Below are 20,000 nucleotides of genomic sequence, written 5' to 3'. Positions count from 1 at the left end.
GGAGACGCCTCTGCACCTCCTCCACCCTCTCCGGCGACAGCACCAGCGGCCCGCCGGGCCCTCCATCTTCTCTGTCCTTCGTCTCTCCGTCCTCCCCTCCTGCCTGCTCCCCGTCCACCGCTCCCTCCTGACCAGCCCCTTCTTCTGAGGGAAGAGTAAAGAGTAAAGTAAAGCAGGCTCATTTACAGCCTATCTGCAGTGTATCTGTGCTTAGCGCCATGCTACACACACACACACACACACACAGTACTGAGGTACATTTGAATCATTTAGAAACTGTAGTTTAGCAACTGTCATTTAGCGGAGGCTTTTAGCCCAAGTGGCTCAGAGAAGTGCATTTTACATTACATTACATTACAGGCATTTAGCAGACGCTCTTATCCAGAGCGACTTACACAACATTTTACACAGCATTTTACATTGTATCCATTTATACAGCTGGATATATACTGAAGCAATGCAGGTTAAGTACCTTGCTCAAGGGTACAACGGCAGTGTCCTTACCCGGGAATCGAACCGGCGACCTTTCGGTTACAAGCGCAGTTCCTTACCCACTGTGCCACACTCCGTCTCCACGTTAGCGCTGCTAGCCTTCCTGCTTCTCTCCGCCTCGGCGCTCACAGTGCAGACACGAAGCGACCTGGAGTTCTAGAGCTACGGACCCTAATAACGCCACGCATCCTACCTGCTGACTGACAGCTCTCTGCCTCCTGATCCAGCCTATCAGGAGCCACGCCACCGTTTTCGCTCTCGGGCAGCGAGTTCTCTGATTGGCCGGCCGCAAATATACTCTTCAGGGATGCGACTGTGTGAAAGAGATAGAGGGAAACATTGGGATAGATTAAATTACAGGCATTTGAGTATACGTTAATACACCCATCCCCAATGCATCCTAAGACACCCCTCAGCTCATATACCAAAATTAAAAATGAAAAAAATAATCCTCTCTGCCAAACAAACTGCCCACAATGGATCACACTCTTAATGGGGGGAGGAAGGGAGGGAAGGAAGGAGACAGAAAGAGAGAGAGATTGAGCAGTGAAGGATGAACGGGAGGTAATTTATACACCCAACCCACATGAAGAACTGAAAAGGCCGAAGAGCAGAAGAAGGGGAACTGAATGCTGAGTGTAGGTTACTATGCCCAGTAGTACATGTGTCACATATAATACCATTTACTCAACAGCCAGTCAAATTTCAACAGCCCTCACCTTCTTCCAGTGCCCCATTGGCCATCTTCTCCTGCGGGGAGTTATTGTGAGCGATCAAATCGAAGCCATTGGCCGAGAAATAATCCATCAGTGAATGGTTTAGGTCTCCGCCCTTCTCTTCAGAGAGGCTGTCCTTATCTTGATCTGTGGGTTTCACGAGCAACGAAAAACATTCAGAAATGCACTTATCAATTGTAACTCATTCTCTGTACATGTAATTAAATATGAATGAACCGTTACTTGACTTAATCTGAATTGATAACAGTAGTCTTGGTTTTTTTGTTGTTGTTCTAATATGTCTGAGTTTAAGATCTCTGAACTAAAATGGCTCCCAAACTGGGGTGCAGGGAGCCCCAGCGGTCTGTAGCAAAATGTAAGAAATATTTTCCATTTCAATTTCCATCTTTCATAAATTACACGATAGACTTAACCATAACCAAATAGACATAGACATAGACATAACCGAATACTCCTTGTTAACAGACACTGTCAATATTAAGGACTACTGTATTTATGATTTATTTATGTATACACTGTGTGTACAATATCTAATATCAGTTATAAAAGGTGCATAGAATGCACACTTCCATGTGCTGGTGTGCTAACCAGCAACTGCATGGCAGTCTGCAGTGCAGGGGTGTCAAACTAGTCTGTGGGCTGTCAATCACCAATCCGAAGGGCCACAGTGTTGGTTTTCAGAGTGCGTCAGCAGCGCTGACTCATCAGAGTCACTGATTGGCTAAAGAGTCCACACAGCTCGATTCTCAAGGCCTTAATTGGCTGCTGACTGAAAGGAAACCACAAGAACCTTCAGGACTGGAGGACTGGCGGTTGACAGCCCTGCAGCAGTGGCTGTGGTTTAGGGGGCTGGGGGCCTATCAGATGAGAGGCTTGGGGAAGCCCCAAAGCTAACGGGGCAAAGCGGGTTCAGCCCACGGGCGGGACTCACCAGAGCTGTGCTTCAGAGCCAGGTCTCCGTTCTCTGTGGGGCTCGACGGGGGCTGCAGACTGAGGAACAAAAACCAAAAACAGAGGATTTACAACTCTGTGTGTGTGCGTGTGAGTGAGTGTGTGTGTGTGTGTGTATGTGTGTGTGAGTGTGTGTGCGTGTGTGTGAGTGTGAGTGTGCGTGTGAGTGAGTGTGTGAGTGTGTATGTGTGTGAGTGTGTGTGTGCGTGTGTGCGTGAGTGTGTGTGTGTGAGTGAGTGTGTGTGTGTGCGTGCGTGTGTGTGTGTGTGACTGTGTGTGTGTGTGTGCGTGCGTGAGTGAGTGTGTGTGTGTGTGAGTGTGAGTGTGGATGCATGTGTGTGCGTGTGTGTGTGACTGTGTGTGTGCGTGAGTGTGTGTGTGTGTGTGTGTGTGTGTGTGTGTGAGTGTGAGTGTGTGTGCGTGAGTGTGTGTGTGTGTGCAAGAATATTTCAAATCCTATCTAGGTCCCATTCCCCAGAATCCAAGGAGCCATAAAACTGCATAGTAAAGAGCATCATACATCAATAAAACAGCATAAAATGGCCTCTGTGCCATTGAGAATGAATGTCTTCTCAGGATTACCTCTTTCAACCCCAACCCAAACACCAACCACTCTAGAGCAGAAAGTGCATTACGATTTTATGACTTTCTGTTTGTTTAACACATAGACATGTTTTCTAGATGATCACCACAAAATCTTTGAGCAAATTCAGGTGCATCATCAAAAAGTTACATTCTCCCCAGCCTCAATCCCCCCCCCCCCCCCACTCACGTGGTGGGGCTGTAGAGCAGTGCTCCTCCCATTGTTCCCAGGCTGCTGGTCCGCTGTCTCTCTATGCTGGAGCTCCTGGTCTGCTTGAGCTCGTCCATCTCGGTCTTGATCAGCCCTGTCCAGCTGAGGACACAGACACGGGTCAGAGTGCACCCCCCAAACCTGCCCGGCATCAACCCCAATCGCCCCCTCTCCTCCCCACAAACACCCACTTTCTCCCCAGAGAGGACCCCCAATCCTGACCCCCATCACCCCAATCCCCCTCGCCTGCACGCACTCACTTCTTCCTCTCCACCACGGAGTGCGCCACCAGCTCGTAGATCTGCGCCCCGCTGTCCCAGGTGAAGATCACGTAGAAGGCCTTGTTGTCTGGCAGGAACAGGGTGACAGGATTGAGTGTGATACAGCGAGGGTGGTTATGGAGGTGACAGGGTGGAGAGCGAGCGAGTGCGTCAGCACCAGTGCGTTTGAGAGTGCGTCAGCACCAGTGCGTTTGAGAGAGTGCGTCAGCACCAGTGCGTTTGAGAGAGCGCGTCAGCACCAGTGCGTTTGAGTGCGTCAGCACCAGTGCGTTTGAGTGCGTCAGCACCAGTGCGTTTGAGAGAGCGCGTCAGCACCAGTGCGTTTGAGAGAGCGCGTCAGCACCAGTGCGTTTGAGAGAGCGCGTCGGCGGTGCAGTGGACAGGCTCACCTGTGGCCACCTCCCTCAGGAAGGCGGACTCCAGCTTGATGATGGGACTGAGCATCTGCTTCCCCTCCTGCACCCCCCCGCTGCTCTTGCTCTGGCACTTGAGCACCATCCTGTCGTCCTGCCTCTGCAGCAGCACCAACAGGTCCCCCAGCAGCACACACTGCACGTCTGGAACCATCAAACAGCATTACGTCACACTACAGGCATTCAGCAAACGCTCTTATCCAGAGCGACTCACACAGCTTTTTTACACAGCTTCACACTGCATCCATTTATACGGCTGGACGTACACTGAAGCAACGCAGGTTAAGCGCCTTGCTCAAGGGCACGACGTCAGCGTCCGGCAACGACAACCACCTTCACCTCACTCGCCTGACTACGCTGGAAAACACAGGCTCTGAATGTGCAGCTAAGTGAATCTTACGAGAGAGAGGGCTATAGACAGCTAGAGACAGAGGACAGAGAGAGAGAGAGAGAAAGAGAGAGAGATGTACACACGTAGCCATCACTTGTTATCTGCAAATTGTCTGCCTGACAGCACCTCGTTATCTGGCAAGGAAATTTCATCCCACTGTTGACTGGGCTGTCGAGACAGTGACACGGACGGAGAGATTGTACTGTGTGAGAGACACCGGTACCGAGAGCTTTCTCTTTCGTGACTCTCCAGGTGAGGGGCCCCTCGTAGATCATCTTCCTCTGAGTCAGGTCAAGGCTCTGAAAACACAGAAAAGACAGAGAGGGAGAGAGAGAGTGAGACAGGGGAGAGGGACAGGTAGAATGAGAGAGAGAGAGAGTGTGTGTGTGTGTGTGTGACAGAGTTTTAAAAAAGTAGTGTGTGAGACAAAAAGAGAAAATAAAAAGATTATATCACAGTACATCTGGACAGACATACAGTAGTCACAAGGAGCTCATCTCCAAACATATTTGTTTTTTGCCTGTGCGCCTCCCAATCAATCAAATTTTATTTGTATAGCGTATTTTACAGCAGTTGTCACAATACGCTTTACAGACAACCCTGGCCTAAACCCCCCCCCCCCCCCACAGGAGCAAGCCTAAGGCAACAGTGGCAAGGAGAAACTCCCTGTGGCAGATGGGGAGAAACCTCGGAAGGAACCAGGCTCAAGGAGGGGGAAACCCGTCCTCCTCTGGTCGGCTCAGGGTGCCGACCGGTGACCGACGTGTCAGCTAGCCTCACCTTGTACTCCGCGTACAGCTCGTTGCTGGGCTTGAGGCCTGAGGTGTCCAGCCTGCGCTGGTAGTCCTTCAGGGACTGTGGGGGGAGAGAGAGAGCACACACAGTTACACAGGACACGGGACACGAATGCACGTTTTGCACGGACACCACAGACGCACGCGGTTTTGGTGGCGTCTGCCCCCCCCCCCCCCCCCCCCCCCCCCCGCTGACCCAGGTCCCCGCTCTCACCAGCAGGTTCTCCATATCCTTCACTTCCTCGTTGACGTGGTTGAGGATTTTACGGCAGCACTCGGCAGCCTGCTGGACGCTGGCTTGCTCGGCGCTGTCCTCTGCGGGGGAGAACGTCACAGTGAGGGCCGGCAGCCCATCGACGGACAAGCCACCATACGCGCACATGCAGGCACAAACCTGCAGGCATGTACACGCCCTTATACTGAGAGCAAGCCAGCATTATAAGGACTGTACAAATACACACACACACGCATGTACACTCCCTTATACTGAGAACTACCCAACATTATAAGGACTGTACAAATACACACACACACACACACACACACACACCTGTGTTCTTGGCAATGTTCTCCAGCAGCAGTGGACACACACACACACACACACACATACACGTGTTCTTGGCAATGTTCTCCAGCCGTTGTGGACACACACACACACCTGTGTTCTTGGCGATGTTCTCCAGCAGCAGTGGGTACTTGGTGAGTCTCTGCATCTCTCTGGGGATGATGTCCTTCAGCTGCAGTCTCTTGCACTGTGGCTTGCTCTCTGCCTCCTGCAGAGGTCAAAGGTCATTCGCAGTGAGAAGGCGCTTTATCAGCAGCGCAGCAGGGTGCTACCACACAAACACCTACAATAAGGTCAATTTCCATCATCCGTGCGATGCTGCACACAAGCTGCGCAGATGCATCGAGGGGGACAGTGCTGTTTCCTGTATGGGTGAGTTCCAGGCTAAGCAAAAGGTCATCGCTGACCGGTGTGAAACAGAGTATAGCCCTCTCTCTGATCTCACTGACAGCCTGTAGAGTAGAGCAGGGAGTTCATTTATGGGGCGACATAGCTCAGGAGGTAAGACCGATTGTCTGGCAGTAGGAGGGTTGCCGGTTCAAACCCCACCCTGGGCGTGTCGAAGTGTCCTTGAGCAAGACACTTAACCCCTAACCCCTAACTGCTCTGGCGAATGAGAGGCATCAATTGTAAAGCGCTTTGGATAAAAGCGCTATATAAATGCAGTCCATTTACCATTTACCATTTCCGCTTGTAATCACTTTGCTCTGTTTAATCTTCGCTCACTCTGTCTAAACATTCTCCGCAGTCTGCTCTCTCTCCTGTATTAACATTACTGTACTGTATCCAGAGTAGTTTATATTATTTACCCACTGTAATCGGCAGTAACATTTACATCAGGAGAGGTAGTGTGAATATTTATTTAACCAGCTCGTTTGAAAGGCAGTGCAAATATACAAGAATCATCATTAATATTGCTCAGTTGTGTGCAGTGCATGCGAGTGTGTGAGATGGTTACCAGTATGAAGGTGTTGAATCGCGGGTCTTTCTTCTGTCTGGCTTTGATCTGCTCCAGGGCATAGGTCTGGTGACTGCAGAAGCGAGCGGTGAGCTTCTGGAACCATTCACCCTCTGCACCGTTAAACTGAGGCCCATGAGAGAGAGAGAGAGAGAGAGAGAGAGGGAAAGAGGGAGGTGCAGAGAGAGAGAACAACACCATCACTGGCACACACTCTTCTCACAGCCCAACTTTCCACCACCTTACCCCCATGAATCCTCATCCGCCAGCACCCTCCCCCCCCCCCCCCCATGTATTCTTCCCACTCCTGAGCTCACGCGGGTGTGCTGCAGGTGTGCTCAGGCGCAGAGCCTCGGTGTCAGTAAGGCCCGTTCTGTCCAGGCGGCCCCTCACCATGTGCAGGAGCGTCGCTCCCACGGATCTGACGATGTAGTTGTCCTCCACCCGCAGCTTCTTCAGGCTCTCGTAGAAGGCATCTGGGAGCGCACAAAGCACAGCGGCAGCCCAGCCGTTAGCTCCAAAACCCCACGTGTGTTAAGAGTAACATTCAGCCAAGCCACGGTAGTGGCACAGCGCTAGCAGTTAGCATTACCACAGCCAGTGCAGATCTGTCACATAACAGAACCCATCGTTTCTTCTACACCGGTAATTACTTATCATTTATATTACGGCTACAAGTAAATCGGTGAAAACTGCTCTGGGGATCGCATGAGTTCTGGACAGAATGTCGGCAGCCGCAGTGTTCTAGAGTTGGCAGCCGCAGTGTTCTAGAGAGCATTTGGTGTTATAGTGCCGTCAGGCTCCAGTTACCAGCGTTACCGCTATTTCAGTCAACAGCCCAGGGAGGCCGCCTGAGGCAGAGTTCACCTCAACATCTACATCACCAGCTTCTACTTTTATAGCCTGACAAGTGCATATATACACACCCACACACAAACACACAGACACACAAACATACACACTTTTTCTTTCACGTTAAAAACAAGACCAGGTCAAAACCTAGGCCTATGTGGTTTTGAGGACTGCCCTGCTCTTGCGGTCCAGCCAAAAATAACTAGCACTTTGCTGTAAGTGATGGGTACAGACAATTTGACAATTAGGACGTTGACTCTTCTCCATTGCTCTTAATGGTCTACAAGAAAATACAAATAATTCGAAATCCACGCATGCAAATCCATTATTAAAATACTTGGTAGATTTGTTAATCACCGCTGACGGCGTTAATTTCTACTTGTTTAACGTGACTTTCGAAAGGTTAGCTAGCGTTGTCGTAAAATTTAGTGTTAACACATTACTACGGTTGCGGGTCAGGCACTTCACGGTAAGAAGAGATTTTAGGATAGCGCTTCCAACATTGCTTGTGTCGAAAGTGCTGCGACGGAAACAGCGATAGAGTTACCCACGAGCCACATCTGTCCAAAATGTAAACAAGGCAGTCTTCACGGTCGGGGAAAATTTTATGACGGCGTCACCCAGCGAATGAACACCACAAACGGCGGTGGTGTAACAGTTATTGGCTCATTACTAACTGATTGTGGCGAAAACCTGCGGTGAAAACTTGCTAGGTTAACCACTACCGCCCCCCCCAATTTCAAAAACTCATCGGATGTACACGAATCACACAAATGACGTATTTTGGATTCAAAACGGCGAATTTCGCCGAAAAGCGACTATTTTGCAGGTATGCGTGAAAAGTGCCTGACCCTCAACCGCAGCGTTTTTTCCCCACAGATGGTATTTCTAGATACAGCCTAATTTCGCCGCTCTGTTAACACATTTCTACGTTTGCCGGTCAGGCACTCTTCACCGTAAGAAGAAATTTTAGGATTTTCCGATTTTTTTGTGTCGAAAGTGATGCGACGGAAACAACGCTAGATTTACTCGGGAGCCACATCTGTCCAAAAAGTAAACAAGTCCGGCAGTTTTCACGGTCGGGAAAAAAATTATGACAACGTTGTCGTGCACATCAATGTCATCAAGCTGACGTTATTAATAAACAAGTCGTTATTTCGATGGCGATTAATAAGTCATGTAATGTTACAATATATCGAACGTTACATGCATGCTACTAGTCTAACGTTACCACTGCTGAAGTTAATATGAAAAGAATGTATGCCTACTTACCAACGAGATGAAGTGATAACGCGGAAGTTTGTAACGAGGTTAGCCTACTAAAGAAGAAATGGTGGCTTGCTAGGTAACGTTAGCTTGTGATAGTTGGAAGCCTCAAGTGTTGAACGTCACTCTACGCACAATGAGGGTAAAGAACCAAAGAACACTGATCTCAGAGTCTGCTGTTTTCCTATAGTGCGTTCACGTTTTACTCAACAGATGTCGCTGGTGAGCTTTCCAACCGAGCCGCCTCACTGTAACTGTAGTTTAAAAAACATCTTTAAAATACTTTTTTTTTTTTTTTTTTTTTTTAATTCCCCGATGCTTAGGCCTGGCCGGCCGCCGGACTTGCAATACACTGGCGGAAACCGCACACACACACACACACACAAACACAAACATACACACACATACAAACAAGCGCGCACAGACACAGACACACAAACATACACACACACACACACACAAACAAGCGCGCGTTTCCTAAGGGTGTGTCTGACAGCGGAATCTGAGAGGACCCTGCACAAGGACGCTGTGGGAGGGGCGCAACTCACAGTGCAAGTCGATGATCTCGTCCAGGCTGGGGAAGATGGCGGCGAGCTCCGTCAGGGGCATGATCATCTCGCGCTCCAGCGGGCGGAAGAACACGTTCTGCAGGACGCTCAGCATGCACACGTGAGCCATCTCCGTTGCAAATAGCTCTGCAGGGGCAGGCAGGGCCCAGTCCGTCACAACCTCATTCCTCCATTCGCTCGCTTTTCTGTCCATCACTCTCTTCATCCTCATCTACGTACTATATTCTCCCCTCTCTCAAAACCAAATGCAGACCAAAACTATTGCTCTTGGCTATACAGCCATGGCATTATGTGGCGGTAGGTGTTGTGTAGTACAGGTACATTGTTTTCACAAAAAAAAAAAAAAAAAGCAGTCTCACTACCTAACAAATTTTCAACGTCCAAAACTTCAAAAGTAAACTTCACGGTCTGAGTCGATAGAGCTGCACATCTCCACATTTGACGCTGCTTTCTTGAAAGGGTGAAGAAACTCTGAGATATCAAAGGCAGATTAACACTGATAACAGTCCGAAATGGATGACCACTGCAGAACCAAACACCATCAGGCACTATCTCTTCACCACCAATTCAAGATTACCCCCTCACCCCCACCCCTCTATCCCCCAGCCCGTCCCTTACCGTTGATAACCTCCTGTCTCTTGATCTCCTTCTTGCTGAGGTTGCTAAGGGCGTCGCTAGAGGCCTGCTCCCTCCACTTGGGCGGTTCCTGCTCCAGCTCCAGGAGCCTCGGCTCCAGCTCCTCCTGCGTGGGGGAGGGGCCTGAGTTGGCCAGGCCGGGGAGGGAGCTCTCCGAGGGCGTCGCCCCACTGTCAGCACTGAAGGATTGTGGGAGAGAGAGTGGGGGAGAGGAGGGTGAGAGAGGAGAGCAGAGGGCGTGGCATGGGGAGAACAGGGAAATAGAGGGAAAAAACATGAACAAGTGAAAGACTGACAAATACACGCAAACCTTCAGCAGGAGAACCACCCTCCTCCCCCAACCCTTTCATCCCTCTATCACATTTCTGCAATCTGTGCCAACAGAACACACTTATGCCCCTATGTGCCTGAATTTCAGTGAAACGTTCACACAAGCGTCAGATTGTTCTTTCGTTGCACTACTTTACTGCCATTCAGCAGATAATCTTATTCAGTGCAACATACTTTCTTTTTTTTAATTTTTTTTTTACACAGCATCAGCTGGATATATATTGAAGCAATTCAGGGTACAATTCACAATTCAGGTGTTTAAGGCTACAGCAGTGATCTACCTGAAAAATCGAACCTGCAGCCTTCAGGTTACACGCCCAGTTCCTAACCCATCAAGGGAGAGTGAACCAGCACCCACTGAACTTTGGGTCTCAAAACTAATGTCAAAGTGCACGTAAGCTTTCGTACCCCATGTGCTGTTCCTATATGTGGATCCCCTCCAAAACAGAGCCGGGACACAGAGCCCCAGCTCCCGCCCGTGACCCCCGTGGGTCCCCGTGCCTTACACTCTGACTCTTATGCCTTTATCATTCGGCTCTGTGCTGTTTTTAAAGCAGCACAATGTACAGTTACTCAGTTCAATATGCACAGAGATGTGATCAGTAAAGCTGAGTCTGAATGCGTATTCAGCAGCAGAGTGCAATGGCTGATACGTCTAGAGCCCCACGCTCAGGACCCTTAAATACGCTGCTCCCAGCGATCCTGTGGGGGGGGGGGGTCTTACAGAGTGCAGCGCTGGGGGAATGGTGAGGGGGGGTGCGCGGCGGTGGCGGTGGCGGCCGCCTGCAGGTCCACGTCGCTGCGGGAGCGAGACTGCTTCCCTCGTGCGCTGTTTCCGCGGAGAGAGCGATGCCTCTCCGCACACAGGCTCTCGCTGCGGCCCAGACGCAGCCTGGGGGAGGGGGCGAGAAGGGGGAGGGGCCAGGAGGGGAGGGGGAGGAGTCCGAAGGGAAGGGGGAGGGGCCAAGTGGGAGAGGGAGGAGTCAGGAGGGAAAGGGAGGGGCCAAGGAGGAGAGGGAGGAGTCAGGAGAGAAGGGGAGGGGCCAAGAGAGGGGGAGAGGGAGGAGTCAGGAGGGAAGGGGGAGGAGTCATGAGGAGAGGGGGAGGAGTCAGGAGGGGAGGGGGAGGGGGAGGGGAGAGGGAGGGACCAGGATGGAATAGGGAGGAGTCAGGAGGGAAGCGGGAGGAGTCATGAGGAGAGAGGGAGGAGTCAGGAAGGGAGGTGGAGGAGATAGGAGGAAAGAAAAGGAGAGGGCAGGAGGAGAAAGAGCAAAAAGACAGAAGGATAAAACAGGAAATGTGAGATTGTAAAAGGTGGATGGATGAGAGCAGTATTAGGACACAGTGAAACCATTGGAAAAAAACAAATGAGTGAATATAGAAAAGGAGTGAAAAACGAAAGACCAAGCAAGAGAGACGAGGATGAGAATATGAAAGGGATATATTAGGACTGTATCAAAATTGCATTTTACCTTACTTTGTACTGAGACACCATTACTGCAAGATTGCCTTCTTTAACATACTGTATGAAAACGTAATGAACTAGATGTGTATTTTAAACAATCTGTACGCAAAAATAATACCCAAGCACATTTGTGTACTATAAATATTGATCTATGCCTCATTATTTACATCTAAGTCGACTAAAGCAGTTAAATAGCTTTTCAAATGTATACAAATTAAACACAGTAACAGAAGACTTTTTCTCCTCTTCACAATGGTGGCATTGAACAACGGGCGCAAAGATACTTAGCCATGCAGTGAGTGTGTGTGTGTGTGTGTGTGTGCGTGTGTCCGCGTATGTGAGCGCGTACGTCTATGTGCATGTGTGCCTGTGTGTGTGTGTGTGTGTAGCTGGAAATGGAAGTGCTTGCACACCCTTGATAAGGGCTCTACCTGGTTTTGTGTCATAAGATGCAGAATGTACATACATGTATTGTTAGTGTCCTTAGCACTTTATGAATCATTCACAATGAAATATGTGAACACTTCATTGTATGCATGAGCAAATTTTTGGTCAAATGGTTGAGGTCAAATTAGGTGACATTGTGTGATAAGTCAGATTTTGAGAGCAGTATTTTACTTAACACGTCAGTAGCTCTTTATGGCTCATTCACAATGAAATATGTTTTTAGAATGAGATGACATATGTCATTCAAAACACTGCTCTCAAATGTGACTTATCACACGATGTCACCTAATTTGATGGCAACCCTCCGAATAAATTTTGCACATGCGCTCATGAATTATTTATGAGCTTTATGAGTTGGCACGGAAGGCCTTGCGCATGCTTCACGAAGGCTTAAAGGACACACGCCGGAGTCCGCGAGCTGAGCTTGCACAGACGTGAGTCAGAGGAGGACACTTCACGTGCAGCTTCAGCAGACTGCGGGTGCTCCACTGACCAAGGGGGGAGGGCGGGGGGGGGGGGCGCAGGTGAGCGATGAGTCACAGTCACCCCGGCTGAACAAATCGCTCCCTCCCTGGGTTCGGCTTTGGCCAATCGCGTGCCGATTTCTGGGGCGGCCAGCCAATGGCACTGTCCGGATTCGATGCCAGACCACGGGGGGCCCACACTGGAGCAACGCATGTACTCCCGATAAAATGCCTGAATGAACCTTAGTCAATAAGCCATAGTGAGGGAGTGTCTGATGTGGTGCGGGAGTCTAGTGTGAGTGTTAGTGCACTGGGCACTGTTAGTCAGCGAGCGAAGAGCGTCCACTTTCCCCGCAGGAGAGACCCACCTTGGCTTGCGTCTGCGAAAACACAGGACACGACACGCGTTACACACCACGCCTTCGCGGCGCGCACGGGCAGCAAGCGCGCGGAGACCGACGGCACGCGGCCGCGGACGGCGAAGGACCGTAGCCTCGCAACGCGACGGCGGCAAAGCCAGTGGAAACTCCCCCTGCTCGTGCTGAACAGGGGTCAGTGCAGCAAGCGAACCGCAACGCCTTCTCTCAGTACCTCCGCAGGTCAAAGAGGAGAACAGCACATACCGTTATAATAACCCTTAAACGCTTTCCTGTGGTTTTTTAAAGTCAAACATTAAAAAAAAAAAACCAGAATATCCTCGTCCGCCTTCAGATGCTGTGAAAACAGACTATCCCGTTTAGAGTGAAGGTAATTCGCCAGTTTACCGAGGTTAACTGGTGTGGCGTTCCAACAGAGGACGGGCGTGATGGAGGACGTCACCTCGTGAGGCAACACAATGGCGAAGCGGCGGACGGGCGGCGGCAGAAGGGACACGACGCAAAGCGGCTTTCGCCGGCGGCGACACACAGGATATGACATCAGACCTGTCAGCAGCAGCAGTCCTGTGCATACTGAACTAACACACTGGTGTACTGCAGCCTGTTCTCTGCACCCTGGAATACTCACTAGTTACGCATGACTGATGCGTACTTCCCTCACATTCATGTGTTACCTTTATATCATGCTTGCACACTAAGCAAGTGCAAGTGAATTCAACTATAATGCACTGAAAGGGATACAGCCATTATATGACACTTCAAATAGTATCTCACACATGAGAGAGCATGATGCAAGAGAGGCGTATAGCACAAAAGAGAGGCAACATGAGACAGGGAGAGGAAGAGGAGGAGGAGAGAGATGGGTAGACATGGAAAGTCAGGGGGAGATGGGTTTCAGGGGAGGGGGGGGTGCAGGGCTGGCAGGGAGGACTGGGTGCAGGCTCCCAGTAAGGGACCATCTCCAAATTCCAGTGCTTTTTTCTGTGCAGCAGTAGCATCGGTGGTGCTAGCAGCGGCGCGAGCGTTAGCACACGGCTTGGGACAATGCGCTGCACCGCGCTCCCCCCAGCCAACGCCGCGAGCCGGCCGCGTTGCGTGCGGACCTGGCGGCGCTCGGCACGGCTCCAGCGGCTCTGAAACGGGAGGCTGAGCGGAGGCGGGCTCTGGCGGCGGCGGCGGGCGCACGCGTAAGCCGCTAAAATGGCGGGCGGGTCGCGCGGGCGGACCCCGCCAGCGTGCGCGGAGGCCTGTCGCACCTCTCTTTGTCCGGGCCGTCCTCCGGAGGGTTGTCGCTGGCGGGCTGGGGCTCCCAGACGGACAGGGTCCCCATTATCCCGGCGGGAGACAGGTCCCCGGATTCGGACACAGACTGGGGGTCCGAGCGGCTGCTGGTCAGACCTGGGGGCGGGGGCATGGGCGTGGGGGGAGGGGATTAAGGTGAGACATTGACCAACATTGAAAATAAAATGGAGACCCTAACAGCAGCCATCTCCTGTGTCTCTCCTTTCTCTTTAAAAAAAGCCTGCATCCTCCTCCCCTCACCTTCCCTGCATGACTCAACTTTCTCACCATGCTGCTAGGTCACTGTAGCAAGGTCGCAAATAAAAAAAAACGTTTTCGGCCAGCATCTCTTCATTCATCTCCTTCCCTCCCTCATTCCACCTGTCCTACCCTCGCCCTCGTCCCCCCTCTTCCATCTCCAGAAATGCGCACTCACACAACTCGCTGTGGGGGGAGTCCGGGCTGGAGGTCACGCTGATGCTGACCCCTGACCCCTCGCTGCCCTCCGACCCCTGGAGGCTCCCTGAGGCCAGCGTGGGCACTGACTTCCTGTAGGGGAAGGACGCCTGGGCGGGCTCCGGGGCCGCGATGCGGCCGGAAGGGGCGGGGCCACTGCAACCCTTTCGCTCCTGGATCGCCTTCTCTTTGTCGCCTGGAAGAGCAGGAGGAGACGGAGAGGAGAAAAGGTGGGGGGGAGGGAGGGAGGGAGGATGAAAGGACAGGAAGAAAAGAGTCCAAAGGAAAGGAGGGAGAGTGAGAGAGAAAGGCACTTTAATGTAGATACCTGTGTGTGTAATCAAACTGTCCACACCAGCATATAAACACTTCACCACAGAGTTAGTGATGGATCGAAGGGAGTGTTACAATAAAAGACACAAAGGGGGCAGATGATTCAGAGACAGAGTTAGGATGGGTGTATGAGGGTGATCAGGATATCTGCAGTGAGAGAGAAAGTTAGTTTTATTTGAGGTGGGGGTAGTTTAGTGCCACCAAATCCTTCAACAAAGACAGACAGACACTGACAGAGGCTCAGGAGAGTGCTGGTCTTTTTTTCTCCATTCATTCCTAATGAACCTCCAGGCCTCCGTTACATTTTACAGTGCGTGTGTATGTGTGTGCATGGGTGTGTGTGTGCATGTGTGCATGTGTGCGTGGGTGCGTGCACGTGTGCGTGTGTGCAAGTGTGCGTGGGTGTGTGTTTGCATTTTAATGTGTGAGAGCGTGTGTGTGCGGGCGTGTGTATGTGAGTGTGCATGGGCGCAGGTGTGTGTATGCATGTGTGAGCATGCGGGTGTGTGTATGAGGGTGTGCGTATGAGGGTGTGCGTGGGTGCAGGTGTGTGTATGTGCATGTGTGTGTGTGCATGTGTGCGTGGGTGCGTGTTTGCGTGGGTGTGTGCATGTGTGTGTGTGCAAGTGTGCGTGTTTGCATTTTAATGTGTGAGAGCGTGTGTGTGCGGGCGTGTGTATGTGAGTGTGCATGGGCGCAGGTGCGTGTATGCGTGTGTGAGCATGCGGGTGTGTGTATGAGGGTGTGCGTGGGTGCAGGTGGGTGTGTGTATGTGTGCGTGTGTGTGTGCGTGCGGGCGTATCTCTGCATGTACTTTAGTTCACAGTGCCTGAAAGAGCAGAGCAGTCACAGTTGCATTGCTGAGTTTGTTTAACTACATCCACCACACTTTCCTGTCCTCTGGTCAATGTCTTTTTATCTTGGTTTACAAATGTAATAATGAGAGCCTCATGCCAAAACCCAATGTAGACTCATGCAAAATTAAAAGACAAACACAGCTAATAATCCACTACTGAATCAACGCAGCATCCCCCAGTCCCAACCTCCTGCCGTAAACCCCTCCCTGTTCTATTTGGTACATGCCAGCATGCACTGGGTTTGATTAGTACAGGATGGAGGAGACCATTTTGGATATACGGGGGGGGGGGGGGGGGGGGGGGGGGGGGGGGGGGGTGGTAAAGTGGAGACAGGCTGTGGTACCTTCGTTCTCCAATTTAGCCGTTTTGATTTCAACATCTGAAAGGAGAAACACATGACAGGACATTGTGCGCTTTCTTCCTCCCTGTCGCAGTCAGTCTCACAGGTGTAAAAAGAAAAGAATAAAAGCATCCTGGAGCTGGTTTTAACAGGACTGCGCGACACAGACCCAACCATCAGGAAGAGCAGCCAAGGACGCTCAGGCCCCCCAGCACAAGGAGGTCTGATCAGCGCATGACTACACAGCCCTGGTCTTCCTACGGCATGCATGTTGTCCTCTGAACATTAAGAGAGTCTGTGCCCACACTTTTAAAGTACTCAAAGCCACAAGATAAACATTTACATTTGCCCTTTCCAGGTTTACAAACAGGAAAATAATAAAAATACATAATAAAAAATATATATATATAATATAGTGTGTGATTTCTACAGAGCTGGAGGTCTGGCGCAGTATGCCTGTTCTGTGACGGACATTCACTTCCTGTTCACTTCTGATTGGCAGTACACTAAATAGACCCCCTGCTGATTGGTTAAAATGTAAATGCTGTGTTACATGAGCAGGAGACCAATACCAAATCCTCCTGTAGTAGGCAGTGTAAAACCGTTTTTGCTTTCAGAATTATTTTTTTAAATAATGTATTATCTCAACAGAATAAAATACACTCCATGTCACAGTGTCTATTTTCTTTTTCTTAATGTATAAGCTAACAAGAGAAAAAGAAATGGTTCTGAACACCAAAAGGTGCTTTAGATATGTATTAGCGAAGACTTTTCAATTGCATACAAACACAAACATTCGGCGTTTGCCCTCATTTAAAAAGCCATCATTACTGCAAATTGAAGGCATCTTTTTGTGGAGTCTTCTCTTTCTCCCTTAATTATAACTTTTTTCGGTGCCTACGATTAAGTCTGAGACCCGACTGCACCAGATCGTTAAGTATGACAAGGTCCGACACACCGCAGCGGGTCACTGTGTGGCGTAACGTGGATAAAGGGCAGCCTAATAGAGTGAATATAAACACACAAAACGCTTTCATAATTCATAAACACCGCGACCCATTACAGGAACAGGGGAGGGACTGGCTGGTATATCCAAGATGTGTACGAGTGGAGCATTCTGGGGCACACGCGAGGCGAACAGTAGCGGCGTACGTACTGCTGCCCCCGATCCAGCGCGCCGTCTCGCTGAGGATGCTGGGAAACCCGCTTCTCTGCTTAGACTTGGTGGAATCCTCACTCTTCTTCATGCCCGGAATCTGAAACATTAGAGATATTACACCTCAGATCTGCTACGTGCTGGAATGTGTTCAGTGGATAAAAATGGAATATAAACAGCAAAAAATAAATAAAAACACCCACACCAGACCAGAAACAAACCCTCAGCATCACATTTTGCTCAGACTGAATAAAATGAGCACCGAGAAAAAAGCTGCCCAGGACAGAAAGGAATATAATGGCCTCAGCGCCCTGCTGACTGCTGTGGAGGACTCAGACTGACCTTCTTCCTGAAGAAGCCCCTGGACTTCTTACTGTCCGTGGCCTTCGTCTTCACTCCAAGGTGCTTCATGTAGGAGACCACTGCTCCAAAGATGGAGGAGCTGAGACACACAGGTACATGCACATAGACACACACACACACACACACACACACACACAGACAGACAGACACACGGACACACACACGCACATTAACACTGGCTTGGCTCTGCGTGTCAGTTGAACTACATATACATGATATCGATGCAGCGAAAGAGGAGAAAATAATAAATCTCATAAGAACAAAAGGAGGGAGGACAGAAGGAAGATAAAATGTGGCCTGGGGGGGCAGTATAGCAGTATAAACGTATTTTCCACCTTAAAAACTGACAGAACTGTTTATAATTCTAACCGCAGCTCTAAATAAAATACCTATTTACTGTAGAACAAGCTCTTATCGGTATTTAATCCATGCTGCTCATTGATTGTGCAATTAAATCCAATTCAAACACGTCGGAGATACTGAGTACTGGAAAATCAATGAGCTGTCTGACTCTGATGTGGAGAGGGGGCGGAGCACAAGAACGGGAAAGCAGGGAGGGACAAATGAGGTGGGGCTTATGCAAATGAAGTGATGTCACAATGAGAGGGAGGAGTGGTTTGGAAAAGATGGAAAAATGGGTGGAGCTGGATACTGAGGGGGTGGAGACAGAGGTAGAAACTGAGAGGGGGGGGACAGAGTGAGGATGGAACGGGTCAGTTCGATGGATCGTTAAGAAAAAAAAAACAACATCCCAACTCTCTGCTGGGTGGGTTGAGTGTCATACATTCACATACAGAACTACACATGAACAATAACTGAGAGAACGCACTCATTTCCAGCAAAGCATGACATGTAGCAGCAATTCTCAAGTACACACCACTTAAAGCACTTGCACAAAGTGGCTGGAAACTAACAGTGCATGAATTTCCAGAGCATCAAGTGTGTCCTCACACAAAAGACTGACAAGCCATCCTAATGCATATTAAAAGCTGACTTGATGTCATGCCTAATGACTCTGAAACTATGCCTGTGAATTCACTAACATTTGCATTCCCTCCTCAAAAGCATCACACAACAAACGTGCAAAAGCATTAAACATTTATCACGAATGACTGATTTTGAACCGTTCACACGGGTACACCCTCGTCTCCAAGGAGGGCAAACAGATCGCCTGCGTTCGCAACCCTGCAAGTTTAAGGAATGAAAAGAGAGCGACTCACAATTTCTCCTCATCTGTGCCGATGACGGGGCTGAAAAAGAGAGAGAGAGAGAGAGACGGAGACATGAGGAGGATGAGGAGGAAGACGAAGGACCGGACGCGCGGCGCTGCCCGTCCGCAGACTCACCCTTTACGTGCCATTCTCACGCTCCCTCTTTCGGCCGACTCGCAGCTCTGTTTTGCGCCGGTGAAACCAGAAATTACCGCCTTTACCTCGATCTAAGTTCAAGCCAGCTGCAGTGAGATTGTTTTCAAAGCAGAAGGAAATGAGCATATTCTGATATTTGCAAACCAAAAAAAAAAAAAAAGTAAAAAAAAAAAAAAGCTAAAGAAAGAGACACATCTAAATTCAGCCTCTGCAATTTGTTTGGAGAATAAGTAGAGCAACAAAACTTCAAAAAAATAAGAATTAAATCAAATTAAATGTAAAAAAAATTATTAACTTGCCAATCTGCAATGCAAACCTATACACTGCTTCAAATAAACTTTTCTTAAAAACGCTGTGATTTATATTTAAAAACTAAAATTTTGCTGATTTTGATTTTCGAAAGTTTGTCTTGCAAAGCAAAAATGCACTCCAGAACTTCTCTGCAGGATGAATCCCAATTCGAACAATCCTCCACAAGAGCGGAAACAGCTATTTAACTGTGTTTTCGTCTGATGCAACAAGCTTGCAAGAATTATGAAATAAGATCTGTGTTTTCTCTTCTGAACATAAAGAGGAGGAGGGGCTTGAGAGGGATTTCCTCAGCCTGACCAATCAAAGGGGTTCCAACTCCTTTCCCACACTTCAGTGTGGCCAGTCAGAAGCAGAGGAGGTGACATCATCACCCCCATGTAAGAGGAGAGGAGAGGGCTGTGGCGGCTATGTGGGCTTGTGCTGAATGAATGTGTCAAATGAATGAGCATGTTCAATACTTCACTTTTGTCTGGAAATCACCTTCATGCAGACCTGTCTCGTTTACACCCACGCACCCTCATTCTGTTTCCTATTGCCTTTCCACTGCAAAAGAGCATGGCTACATGCTAACAGACCAGTATTGTTAACCTGTGCAGATGTGCAAACACACTCTCTCTTTTGTAGCAGTGCAGTGCTGAGGTAGCAGTGGGGTAGTGCAGGATTACCCTCTCTCTCAGTGTCCAGCCACACTGCACACCCCCTGTCCCACCTCCCCCCCTCCCCCAAACTGGCAGGGAGCCAGAGGGGAACTTCC

At 49.8% G+C, this 20,000-nt stretch overlaps 1 protein-coding gene across 9 annotated transcripts in view; it reads right to left on the bottom strand.

The window, feature by feature from the left end:
- Positions 1-20,000, bottom strand: part of arhgef1b (Rho guanine nucleotide exchange factor (GEF) 1b) — a 41,435-nt gene that overhangs the window by 2,273 nt on the left and 19,162 nt on the right. For 4 of the 9 annotated variants that reach the window (XM_035422184.1, XM_035422194.1, XM_035422232.1 and 1 more), the window contains 23 exons: positions 18,788-18,817; positions 17,547-17,646; positions 17,205-17,304; positions 16,052-16,087; positions 14,499-14,714; positions 14,038-14,179; positions 12,773-12,784; positions 10,753-10,920; positions 9,681-9,877; positions 9,042-9,188; positions 6,769-6,851; positions 6,376-6,501; positions 5,511-5,625; positions 5,067-5,167; positions 4,839-4,913; positions 4,282-4,357; positions 3,644-3,811; positions 3,234-3,321; positions 2,953-3,075; positions 2,161-2,219; positions 1,212-1,355; positions 686-805; positions 1-144 (listed from right to left, as the gene is read on the bottom strand). The exon at positions 1-144 is cut by the window's left edge and continues 32 nt beyond it. In XM_035422184.1, coding sequence (XP_035278075.1) covers positions 1-144; positions 686-805; positions 1,212-1,355; positions 2,161-2,219; positions 2,953-3,075; positions 3,234-3,321; positions 3,644-3,811; positions 4,282-4,357; positions 4,839-4,913; positions 5,067-5,167; positions 5,511-5,625; positions 6,376-6,501; positions 6,769-6,851; positions 9,042-9,188; positions 9,681-9,877; positions 10,753-10,920; positions 12,773-12,784; positions 14,038-14,179; positions 14,499-14,714; positions 16,052-16,087; positions 17,205-17,304; positions 17,547-17,646; positions 18,788-18,817 — 2,570 coding nt within the window. Of the gene's footprint in view, positions 145-685; positions 806-1,211; positions 1,356-2,160; positions 2,220-2,952; positions 3,076-3,233; positions 3,322-3,643; positions 3,812-4,281; positions 4,358-4,838; positions 4,914-5,066; positions 5,168-5,510; positions 5,626-6,375; positions 6,502-6,768; positions 6,852-9,041; positions 9,189-9,680; positions 9,878-10,752; positions 10,921-12,772; positions 12,785-14,037; positions 14,180-14,498; positions 14,715-16,051; positions 16,088-17,204; positions 17,305-17,546; positions 17,647-18,787; positions 18,818-18,913; positions 19,094-20,000 lie in introns of those variants that run through there. The other 5 variants (XM_035422261.1, XM_035422204.1, XM_035422213.1 and 2 more) reach the window with 5 other exon arrangements.

Source organism: Anguilla anguilla, chromosome 1 (genome assembly GCF_013347855.1).
Source record: "Anguilla anguilla isolate fAngAng1 chromosome 1, fAngAng1.pri, whole genome shotgun sequence".
Lineage (NCBI taxonomy): Eukaryota > Metazoa > Chordata > Actinopteri > Anguilliformes > Anguillidae > Anguilla > Anguilla anguilla.
The sequence above is the reverse complement of the archived record's forward strand: the minus strand, read 5'-3'. Positions and strand labels throughout refer to the sequence as shown.